We start from the raw sequence: 12033 nt of genomic DNA, 5'->3' as shown, positions 1-12033 counted from the left end.
TTCTGCAGGAATTAATGTGGTAAAAAACAGCAATGAAAAGGAGAGTGTTCACAGCTACTATACAATGCATTTCTTTTAAACCAGCAAAGCAAACAGCTGCCAAAAAAGCAAGTAGCTTAACACCAGCTTCTGGCTTTTGCTATGCTGAGGTGTAAACCAACCCTGCAGCAGGGTGTTATTTCATTAGCTGGCTCTTAGCACTCAGCATTTCAGTGACTTACTCAAAGGGATCGCTGGGATCAGGTTTCTGTAACTCAGGAGGAATAGGGATCCTCTTGTAATACATCTCCCAGTCGAAGGCCCCTCTCATGGCGTCTCCAGCCTGGGTCTCATACCCAAAGTGGTCGTGGTCAATAACATCGATCATGGGGCAAACGATGGTCTTGCGGTTTCGGGCAATGCGATCTAAAATTGGAGAAACATGTCAGAAATCCTGCACCAGCTGCTTCCTTTGACCACGGATTTACAAAAAAAGAGCATCAAAATATGAAGTTGTTCAAGAATAACACAGCTTTCTTCCTTTTCCTTCTCTCGTGAGCAGAGGCTCCAATTTATATCTATTTATATCAATTTATCTGCTACTTCTGCAATCACTGAGAGAAAAACACCAGGCACCCATCACCCAGATGCAGAATGGGAAGTCAAAGCCACACTACCACAGAGAACTGATTGCCAGGCTAAAAGCAGACCTCTTGTACTCGGTGTGCAATCCTCATTTCCACAAGTGACCAGGATGTGAACCCCTTCTGTGCAGATCCACATCCAGGGAATAACCCACTGCTCCACCCAGCCCTGATTGCCACACCAGAATCTGGCAGGAAACATTTCAGACTAATGGCATAAGTACTCTCAGCAGGCTCAAGAAATGCAAGTATTACCTCCTCCCCTCCAAGCTTTTCTTCCAACCAAATAATACAACAACTCCTGCATAAACATCTGGAATTTCTTAAATGCCTTATTACTGAGACAGTCTCTTGTTTGAAGTTAGCTCTCAGAGCAGAGGCGATAATATGATGTTTCAGCTTCCAAAACACATCTCACAGAAATCCTTTCTGTGCTTTAAAAATCAAAGCATCCTCTTCGTGTTCTCATTTAAATGGCATTGGAGTTAATTCTGTCCTCCCTCTCTGGGGCTCGTAAAGCTGCAAATGTTTCAAACTGTTGCCAGATATAAACTGTAGTGAAAGCAACAGGATAACCATCCATCAATCCTGCAGGAAAATCTGACTCTTTCTTAAACCTCTGCTTGACTGTTGTTGCCACAACCTATTTGAGAAAGTCACAGCTCAGAGAGCTCTGACAGGTCACTGGCAGCAGGGCTGGGAAGGAGTTTGGTGCTGGCTGGAGGCAGACAGGTACCAGAGACAGACGGCACTGTCCCTTCATTTAGTCATCCTTGGAAAGAACTGACACCTCCTCAAAGATGGAGTGCTGCCTTGGAAAAGGGTGCCCATGTTCTACAAATACACACACCAGCAGCTCTCATTCACAAGAAGTATTTTTTCACAGCTTTGCAGACTATGAAGTTAAATATAGTTATATAGGAGAGAAAACCTTTAAAAGCTACTCAAAAACTGTACGTAAAGATCTCTTCTGCATCATAAAGCCATTCCTCCCTGCAAGCTGCTGAATGACCATGTGATAGTTTACTCCTCTAGCAAGCTGTAAATTATTTAAGATTTCATTTAATGAGGAAACAGAAGAATATGATTTCTGTTCTTTAATTAACAAAAGCATATGACAGGGTTACTGCACAGTGCAGGACTCCAGAACAGAAAAAAACCCCTCATACTAAATACTACAAGTTGCCAACAATACACTTGAGTCTTGCAGTTAGTTTTATGATATTTCATCTCTCTTTTACGCACTTACAGCAGGAGGGGAAAGCAGCAGACGGGAATAACTCCAACAACCCCCCACTGACCTAAGAGAGGCGGCAGCCAGTTGACGTTGGCCTCGCAGTGGGAGTCCAGGAAGGTGATGACGTCCCCGATGGCCACGGAGGCTCCCAGCATGCGGGTCCTGATCAGCCCTTCCCTCTTCTTGGTGCGCAGGATCCGCACGTTGGGGAACTGCGCCATGTAATCCTCCAGCCGCTTCTTCAGGTGCTCTGTGGGAAAAGGAGACATTGGGATACTGAAACAAACAATTCCTTAAAAACGCTTTTCTGTCTTTACCAGGAGATGTCTTTGGAAGTATGGCCTCAACAGGTAACAAACGCAGTAACGGGAAAAAGGAAGTAAAAATTACTTCTTTTAACTGCCTAAGCAAGACTTTTGAAGATGTTCCAAAACTTTAGAAGCAATTAAACAAAGGATACAAAAAAAAAAAAAAAAAAGAATGAAAAGAATAGGTTGAGAAAGAAAGCAACAGAGGAAGAGGAAAAGGAATAAAAAGACAGCTGGCAGACCCTGAGCCAGGATTCTTGGACACTTGTGGAAAACCACTGTAATTTAGAAAAGACACAGGGGAATTAGTTTTCAGAAGTAAACCACACTCAGGGCATTTACCTTGTATGTGGTTTCTTCAAAACACACAACATAACAATCCACTCATGCATAAATATAAACCAGGAATAAGCCTAGTCACACCCCTCCAAGCTGCAAGGCAGGCACAGCCACAGTGTGTATGGGGCTGGCTTCCTTAAATGCTTAGCAGAGGATATTTGCATTTAAATATGGAAATATTTACACTACTGAACATGGACTGGAGCCACATCTGAATTAACACAGACAGCGGCAGTCACCATGATTAACAAGAATTCAAACAGGAGAGCTGCAGAGAAAGATCACTGAGTGATCAAAACAATGGACAGCTTGTTCCAAAGTGGAGATAAAAAGTTTGGTCTGCATAACGAGAGAGGGGAACACAGCTGTCTTTACATCAAAGAGTGAAGCAGCAAAGAAAAACCTAAAAATAGGCTGAGCTGACGCTGGCCTCATCACTAATGGGTTGATCTTTTAGGCATCTGAAGTTTTGACAACAAAGCTCATTCAGAGGGTGCCAGGGATTGTTCATTAATGCCCCACACCACCCACCACAGCCAGCAACCCATGCAAGAAAGAAGCCTCACTAGACAAAACTTAGTATGTTACATCTAAGCAAGTAACTCTTAAAATCTCACGTAAGAAAACCTGACTAGAGGCAATCACTGAAATACAAATACCCTGACAGGGTTATTTGCCTTCTGTAGGGAACACATCCTCTCCATTCTGTACAGCACATCTTCCTCAGCTTCCAAAGGAGGCATGAAAGGCAGGGGCTGGAAAGGCCAACAGCAGGAAAGTGTCCCTGAACAGGGCACCAGGGAGGCTGGGCATTGGAACAGCTGACTGAAAAGAGCAAAGGAGCAAATAAACTTAACCTAGTTATGAGCTCTCCCCTTGTGCTGACCTGGCAACTGAGAGAATGGTCAGAAGCCCTGTGGTAACAGGCATTCTGTGCCTGCTCTTTGAAGCAGCCATCATGTGCCTTCCTTCAAACATCACCCAAATACACCTCCTTCCTTTTGAGGTATTCTCAGCAAGCTCTTTGCCCTGTTCAAAGCTTTGTTTAACATTCCCCAGGAGTTTTTTTTTTTTTTCACAGATCCATTTTAGTGTTTTGCCTGACAAGTGTAATTGTCCCATAATATCTACATAGGCTTCTCTCTCAATAGAGCCCTTAGGACTTCTTGATGTCTAGTGTGCTTTTCCCTCATCCTTTTCAGGTCTCTTCTGAATAGATCCTCTCAAGCAACCAGAAATTTTGTCCACTCAATTACAGATTTTTCAAATAAGGGCCTTCCACAGAGACTAGACATATTATTAGTGCAGCTGCCTTCCTCCTGAGGCACTGGGTAGACTTAAAACGAGAAAAAAAAAAAAAAGGAAAGAAAAAAAAAAGAAAGAAAAGCTACCACTGTTTAACATCAGAGCTCATCCCCTGCCATTGTTAGTTTGTCACAAAAGATTGTTTCATCGCAGAGAACAAACAATCCTCACTTCAAGCATAAATCAGCCAAGCCCAAATCAGGATGCAGACTTTACTTATTGTACCCAAGACAAGATAAACATGACAGTGGCTGCTGATGCTCATTAAAATAAAGGGGGGAACTGTCACACAGACAGTCTCAGTCTGATTTCCCTAACAACAGGCAGAGATTGATAACAGCAGAAGACACTTGGAAGATCAGACTACACAATACTTACATTATCCAAGCCAAACCTATAAAGCACTAGGAAGTCTTAAAAAATCCAAAGCTCCAAACCAATGGAAAACATAAAGAGACTTTCTTCAGCTCTTTATTTTGATGAAAATGAGACTGTGAAAGATGCCAGAGGATGTGTGTTCATCATTTCCATTTTATCATCACCTGCCTTTCAAAACTGTTCTGGTTTGTGGTGCAACTTCATCTGTGGTGACACCTGGGACAGTTGAAGTGGCTCCTGCAGGGGCACAGGCACAGCATGCTCAGCCTGCTACCAAACAAGAGAATATCCTGGGATGTGGTCTCACACACACCCAGAAGGTGAACACAGAGTCACTGGACTTGGCCATTTCAGTTGTGATGAGGATGATGATGGCTGCTCTGCTACACCGACTGAGGACAGGGTGATTTGTGTCTATTGATGAACAAGCAGCTAAAAATGGAGATTTCCCCATTTTTAGAGTGTAATGGGGAAGGGAAGGCATAGGAGCCATAGAGTTCTCTCAGTTAAGTACCCTGCAAAGAGACAGCAGAGTCTAATCCACTGACTTCTCATTGCACTCCCAAAAGCTTGGCTTGGCTCTTCAGCACTTCTTTATTACATTTCCACAGTAAGAAAATACCAAAGCATCCTGTGCTTGCAGTGAGGAGCCTGCTGTTTGCTGCACAGGTAAAGTGCCTCACACATCAGGAATGGTGTCCCTGATGGCTGGGAGGACAAGGAAAAGCTGCAGGTGCTCCAGCAGCACCTGTGTGCTCACACTGCTGCAGGGGACACACCTGCTGAGGGATGATGCTCAGGTAAGCTGCTCCTCCCAACTGCTGCAGAAAAATCCATGTTTGGTCACTGCATTTTGTAAGATTAAGAATTCTCTATTGTGAACTGCAAGTGGGCAGAGTTTATTGCATCTGCTTTGCCTAACTGAAGAGTCACAGATTTCTGAGCAACCTCACAATATACAAAACTCACTAAAATGTGGTTTCCAGAGACACTTCTGATTTCCTTATCCTCATGCTATTCCTGCCTGGCTTCTATGCACCCAGATAGAAAATAGTTACTTCATTCTGTTTCAAATATTGTCCCAATTAAGCCAAATTTTGCTTTAAAAAGAAAATTAAAAAAACCCAAACAAGTGCCGTTAACTGCTACAAAATTTAATGAAGCTTTAAAAAAATATATTATGGAATCTTGTCACACTGAGTAATTTTTATTACAAGGGCAATTTTCTTTAATGAAAGTTGTTAGGTGAACTGGATGGATTCCAATGGCTGTGCCTATGCTGGGCAAAGTAACACAGCCCAAAAATATAAATGAGAGTAAGATTATCTGCAGATTAAAAACTATTCTGGTAGTTTGCTAACACACTTTGCAATAAAGTTGATGTACAGTGTACACATTAACAGCACCAGTCAAGAACTGCCGCTTTCTTTACTTTGAGCTGTAAATAAAGCTGTGTGAAGACAGCAGAGAAGCTTTAACAGGCAGCCTGCTTTATAAAAGCAGCCCTAAACTTTCCAAAATAAGGCTTTTTTTTTTCCCTAGGTCAAATTTCTGTGGTGGTCTTACTGTACTTCTTCCTACTGGCCTCATCCAAGCAGAGCTGCCCTCAGATCCCTCTAGTCTGGTGACCACTTGTAGCATGGCAAGGACTTCCCAAGATTGGAATTCCTCATATCCAGTTGACTTTTCATTCCAACAATACACTCTGCCACCTGAAGAGGCACCTAAGAAATTCAAAAACAAGCATATGCAGAAGCAGAAGACAGAAGAGTCCAAGGAGTTGTTTGAAGGAGGTGGTTGTTTTTTTTATTTTATTTTTTTTTTTTTAATAGCTTATAGTCCCTGTAAGGGCTCTGCAGTATTTGGCAGGGAAGGGAGTACCAATATTTGCCATAGAAAAAAACAACAACTAATTTTAAATATCAGCCATGACTTGAAACTATTAAACTGATTTTTGCCCTGGGAAAGAACTCCTCCTGTCCTACCAGTGCAACATTTCATGGTTCATATGATACCATCAGCTTTGGTTTCTGAATTTTTACACTGTACAGCACATCTGCAGCCCCAGTGCCTTTGCCATATGTGTATCATCAACCCAATCCAGAAGGAACAGCACTGCAGAAATCAGAAACTTTCCCAGACACCTTTCCCACGTTACTCAGATGCCCCTGGTAACACCAAAGGTCACCCTGCCCTGCAGGATCCTGGAACCTGCTGAGGTGCTGTGTTTTAGTTTACACTCAGAAACTTCAAGATGTGAAGATGGGAGAGTCATTGCACTCTGAAAATCCAGGGAACCTCTCCCTCCCACCAAAGGGCACAGGAGGACACGACTGGAGGCTCTGCAGAATTCCATTTTAGGCAGAAAAGGACAGTTTCCCTTCTCTGCAGGTTATTTTGGCTGCTTTCCAACAGCAAAGCCTGAAGTGCCAGCATGCATCCAGCATTTGTTTACAGGTTACCCCAGCCTGCCATCCCTACCCTCCCACACACAGACACGCTCGTTGAAGATTACAAACGAACCCATTCATTTTTACTTGGAGACTTGGCCCTAACGTGCTGTTTAACAATTTAAGAACGAATTATTCCTCTTCCTGAATCCATCATAATGTGCAAGCCAGGCCTCCCTGAAATAGAAGATTCTAAATCATTGAAATTAACTTCTCTCCCTGTTTTGGTGCAGATGAGTAATCCTTTGAAACAGCAGAATGTGCTGTTATCCAAACAGGCAGCACTTCCACTAGTTTTAATTTTCCTTCAATGTTTTCACGCTCTGATCACTGAAGTTGGTTGGGAGGATAATAAATTGATTTAACAAATTGTACTATGAGCACCAGTCTCAGTAATAGAAAACTGATTAGGCTGATCACAGCTTTCCAAGCTGAATCTTCTTACAAAGAGGAAAAGCCCTGAGAAAGGAGAGAATTAATATTTGTTGCTTCACTGATTACAGTTCTGGAGTGGACTCCGAAAAGGGAGGGGGCCCAGTTTCCACTGCCCATTCTGCATCAGTGATGGATCTCAGCACAACTTTAAAAACAAAAACTGTGCGGGGGAAAGGGTTTCTGTGCATGGGACAATAGCTAAATGCGTACCACCCCACATGATAATATAGCATGGTGTGGACTTCAACAAAAATTAAAAGGATTTGCTGAAAACTTTATTGGTTTTGTTCTCTTTCTAAATGGTTTCAAACCAAGCTTCTGTTTCAGGTACAATAAAGTGCACAGAAGTTGCAGAATGAAGCCCAAGAAACAAGCCAGATTTTGTGAGTTAGTAGAGAAAAGACCATGGGTGTGAGCCTGCACTACGATAAACTCCGGTGCATAAACTTCTGCTGTCCTGCCTGTGCCACCAATTCATCCTGCAGTTTGCAAAGAGAACTTGGGAAGACATCCCAACCTTGCTCAGGTATCCTGCAGGAGATCCTAGCACTGAACAAAGGTGTCATTTTATAATGGGAAAATTCACACTTACTGGCATCAGTATATAAATACACTCAGACCCCAAGGTAAGTTTAGGAGGCTGCATTTCCAAGCAGGGAAATACAGAGAGAGTAAACATCTTAGTGACAGCACAACCTTTTTAATTTGTAAAGGAGTCTATTTCAACTGCTGCTTTTTGAGGGAATCCAGAAAAACGCATTTACTTATCATTCTTTCATGCTGTAAAGGTTTGAACACCTTTTTGTTGCTCGGGAGCAGTGCAGCCAACCTGTGGTGTATGCATCACTTCTCAATTCCTGCACACTGACCCTCTGACCAACCCACAAGATCAGTTCTTCCCCCTCTGCCAGAACCCATCTCTCCCAGGGGAAACAGTCAAGTCATTCTCATTAGTTTACTCTTCTCCCTTCCCATTTCATTAAATATGTATCAAGATTAAAGTACCCACTTAGGTTTTTCCCTCCTCTGTTGACTACATCTCATCTAAAGAGGGTGTTTTGTGACTCTCAGTCGTTTCCTGTCGATTGCTTTTAACCTCAGAGCTGCTGTGCTGGCACACACACACTGGAGAGATGCAGGTTTTGGCCTACACAGCCTTTGTAGCTGCAAACCAGGGGTGAATTCCTTGCAGAACACTTAACATTCAGCTCAAGTTTGATGTAGCCATGGTGACTGGCAAGGAAGGGCACTGCTGTCCCAAATACTGCCTTCAACCCGAGGAATCTCTGTGCTCATCTTAAGGCCACAGCAGTAGCTTCGACTATCCAGTTGTTTAACCAAAGGAATGCCTGCACTCTATAAAAATCTTTAATTGCCTTGAACCTACAACATCAACTGCTTTCTGGGCACTGGAGAGAGAAGGAAGGGTGCAAAAGCATCTCAGAAGTTTGTTCCAAAGGCTCCTCTGTGCCCAGGGAGTGTGCCAGGATACAGCCAGTGACGTTCTGCACGGCATATCATGACATGAACCTAAAGCCTATGACCAACAGCAAGGCAAAACTTGCCATCATTTGAAGAGATGCAGGCAGAGGAAGTGTTAAGACAGTTATTACTGAAACATTTTGGAACATATCAAAGCTGTGAGATTAAAGCCTTAAAAGTCACTGAGTTTTGCTGGGGAAAAAAAAAGAAAAGAAAAGAAAAGAAAAGAAGATGCCAAAACAAACCAGTCCTTGGAGAGTCGGCTTTGTACATGAATAGTGCTGATAGAGGCAAAGAACTTCTTGGCCTGAGAGTATTTGCTCTGTGCAAATCATCAAAAAAGAAAATATTCCAGAAAGAGCACAAGGATTGACAGAGAAATCTGCTCCAGACTTTTGTCTTGTTAGAGAACAGTCCGTCAGGCCCGAGATGTGACTCACTTGAAAGTGGCTTTGATTTGGTAGGAATGCACCCCTTCGGATCCCACAGGCTCTGATCTCAAGTGTCTAAGTGAGGAAGAACAACTGTGAAGCCTAAAATTAATAGCAGAGAACTACAAAGTTTTTGCTCTGGGGTTGCAGCCAAATTGGAATATTGGAAAACTAACTGATAATCCTTCAGTCCTACAATGATGCTTGAACATTAATAACCATGACTGACAAAGCAGAAGGAGGTCTGTCCTGTAGTCTGTGTGTCAGAGAACAGAAAACAATGGATTGGGCAAATATAAAAATTAGCAATACAGCTGTGCAGGGAGCACACACACAACTGACCTGCAGTAACAAACTCTGCCATGCCAGAAGTATAATTTACAAACTCACACTTTACTCTTCTTCTAGACCTCTTCACCATCAGTTCCCAACACTCTGCTTCACTTTACTCACAAGAAATGCAGCTATCAGAGTAAGTCAGTGACATCTGCTAGAAAGGTCAATAAATCCATTAAATCCCGAAGCACAAATCCAGGCCTGGATTCTCAGCTGTACTGATACCAAAACTAAGCCATCTTATGGGCAATACCATTCTCAAGTAACAAATTCATTTTATCTGGATGACAGAGGACAGGGCAGGACTGAGAGCTAAAGGTACCTGCTTTGAAATCTGGAGGTTTGGCTTCCCCTGCTCAGCACAGTTAAACTGTTGTGCTCAATCCCTCTTGTGGGTAACAGGCAACTGTGGTCCTCAGGAACTGATGCTACACTGAGAGAACTGTGTGGCATTTCTTCACTAAGAAAATATAACTGCAGTTAAAACTAGAAAAGGAATGTGGTTTGGTTTATCCACTTTTATTTTTCAGTTGAAGCAGCATTTAGCTTCCAATTTTCTCCAAGTGAAGAAGTTTCCACCTTTATCATAAAGTCCCTGTGTGGAACAGCTGCTTTGTTAATACCACTCCAAATGCAGGTTTAAATAGCAGAAACTATGATTACCAGTAATAGATATCATATATGGGCAGAGGGTGTTTGAATCACATTTCTAATTAACTTCTATAGAGGAGCAGTGTAAAGCATTAAAATGCTGATTTGCACTGCAGCTGGCAGATATCTAGATTTTTGACTCCTAGCAGATGAGGACATGTACTTCAAGGTGAGGAGAATAAAATTAAAGCTGTTTTCCTGCAAAATTCCTCTAACAGAAGCTACATGTGTAAGGTTTCTTAGCAGCAAGCAATGCACTGAGATTTACTTAATGAGCTGTAATGGAAACTCTGCTCCTCAATTATTTATTTTTTTTAAACTTTAGACTGCCAGACATCCTTCACTACACAATAATTAGCTGAGAAAGAGGTCACAGTGAACTTGACCTTTTAAAGCCACCTCATCTCCTTTCTGGAAGAATCTTTCAGCTGCAGCAGCTGATCTTAGAGAAATAAATACAAGATGATGAAAAGTAAACTGGTTAGTTAATTTAGGCTGTCGCAAACAAAGCTGCAGTAAACAACTACAATAGGCCCTCATGCCTCTTAAAACACCAGAGAATAAACTTTTAATGCTCCCCAGCCATTGCCTAATGAACAGTGCAGGTTTTAGACATCCCTTTATGAAGGGAATACACGAGTTCAGACATTAAAGACGCATTAAAAATGAATACTCAAAAAAGGGGAAACATAAAATTGAATCTCATCCACATCTCACTGTGATCCAAAGCAGACTCTGTCACTGTTATCTAAAGTATCCCACACCCACAGGACACTGCCAGAAACGGAGAATTACAAATTACTCTCTTCTCATAAACAGAAATGGGACATCTGCACCAGCTTTTATTTTGTTGCTCCCTTTAGTGCTCCCTGTGGAAAAGTGTTGGTGAGTTCACAAATTCCCTCTAACACTCACATCCTTGCTCTGCTATGCTGCCTGAGAGTCCTGCTGCAGTTTGGGGCAGAAATTTCCCATCTCTCCACCCAGAAGAACCAACCTTCTCCCACTCATGCAAAGGGAGATCTGTCTCACTGACTGTTACTTCTAAGTATTTTTTACAAGTCTAAACAGACCTGAGATGATCTGCAATAAATTCTAAGAAGGAAAAAATCCTATTTATTCTCTAAATTAATTTACAAAAATAATCTTTTTCTCAGTTGTTTGGGACAATAGTTATAGCACAACTTCTGTGAGACACCTTGAAAGCAACACTTTAAAAAAAGCTGTAGAAAAGCACAGTTGGCCCAAAAGAGCTTGGCTTTTTCTTCCTTTCTCCATACTTGATGGTAAAAAGCTTTAAGATAAACATATTGATAATTCAGCAAGAAAGGCTGTCATCACTTTGTCCTGAGCACAATCACTCCATATTCTGAGATGCACTAACCAGATGCACTTTAGTGCATTTAAGAGAAAAAAAAAAATTACTTTTACAGTGCATGTGCCTAAAGATGAAAAGATAATCTCTTTAGCTGCATAAATCTGTTACTGTTCCATTTAAAGATCAAAAAGAATTCAAGTATTAAACCTTTTTCTATTTCAGAGACTGAGAACATGATTTCTTTCAATTAAGGCCTGGCAGATGTGGTTAATGGAACAGAGCTGTATTTGCTATATACCTGCTGCTGCACCAAATGACACATTAATCACCCCTTGCCTTCTCCCTCACTACATTACTTAGTGACTTCTGCCCTCCAGACCAAATTATGCTGCTCGTGGTTCAGCCAAGTTACCTCACTCACTTTTGGTTTTCCATTCAAATTATCCTGTACCTCCAGAATTATCTTTACTGCAATATAGAGAGAGGTTTAAAATGTCACAGGGATTGATCTGTCAAGGGAAAAGACAGGATTTGGTTGTGTCTCCCCTCTGATTTGGGAAAAGATGGGCTCCAAGAGTGTGCAGATGTCCAGGGCAACTCCAGGGTGGTGTGATGGCACAAATGGTGCATGAGGGGAGAGAGAGCAAACAATACTGGTGGAAACCCAGGCTGAGATGACGCTGCTGGGGAAAACACTCCTTGGACTCCACTGTTAAAAGGCCTAAAAGCTCTGCTGCCTT

At 42.2% G+C, this 12033-nt stretch overlaps 1 protein-coding gene across 1 annotated transcript in view; it reads right to left on the bottom strand.

Moving 5' to 3' along the window:
• The window catches only part of GALNT10 (polypeptide N-acetylgalactosaminyltransferase 10), a 44431-nt gene that overhangs the window by 21425 nt on the left and 10973 nt on the right, over positions 1 to 12033 (bottom strand). Inside the window, exons 4-5 of the mRNA XM_083871427.1 lie at positions 1925 to 2110; positions 222 to 405 (exon numbers count right to left, since the gene is read on the bottom strand). Of these exons, the coding sequence (XP_083727553.1) occupies positions 222 to 405; positions 1925 to 2110 (370 nt within the window). The remainder of the gene's footprint in view (positions 1 to 221; positions 406 to 1924; positions 2111 to 12033) is intronic.

This window comes from Zosterops lateralis (assembly GCF_965231275.1).
Source record: "Zosterops lateralis genome assembly, chromosome: 14".
NCBI classification, from domain to species: domain Eukaryota; kingdom Metazoa; phylum Chordata; class Aves; order Passeriformes; family Zosteropidae; genus Zosterops; species Zosterops lateralis.
The sequence above is the reverse complement of the archived record's forward strand: the minus strand, read 5'-3'. Positions and strand labels throughout refer to the sequence as shown.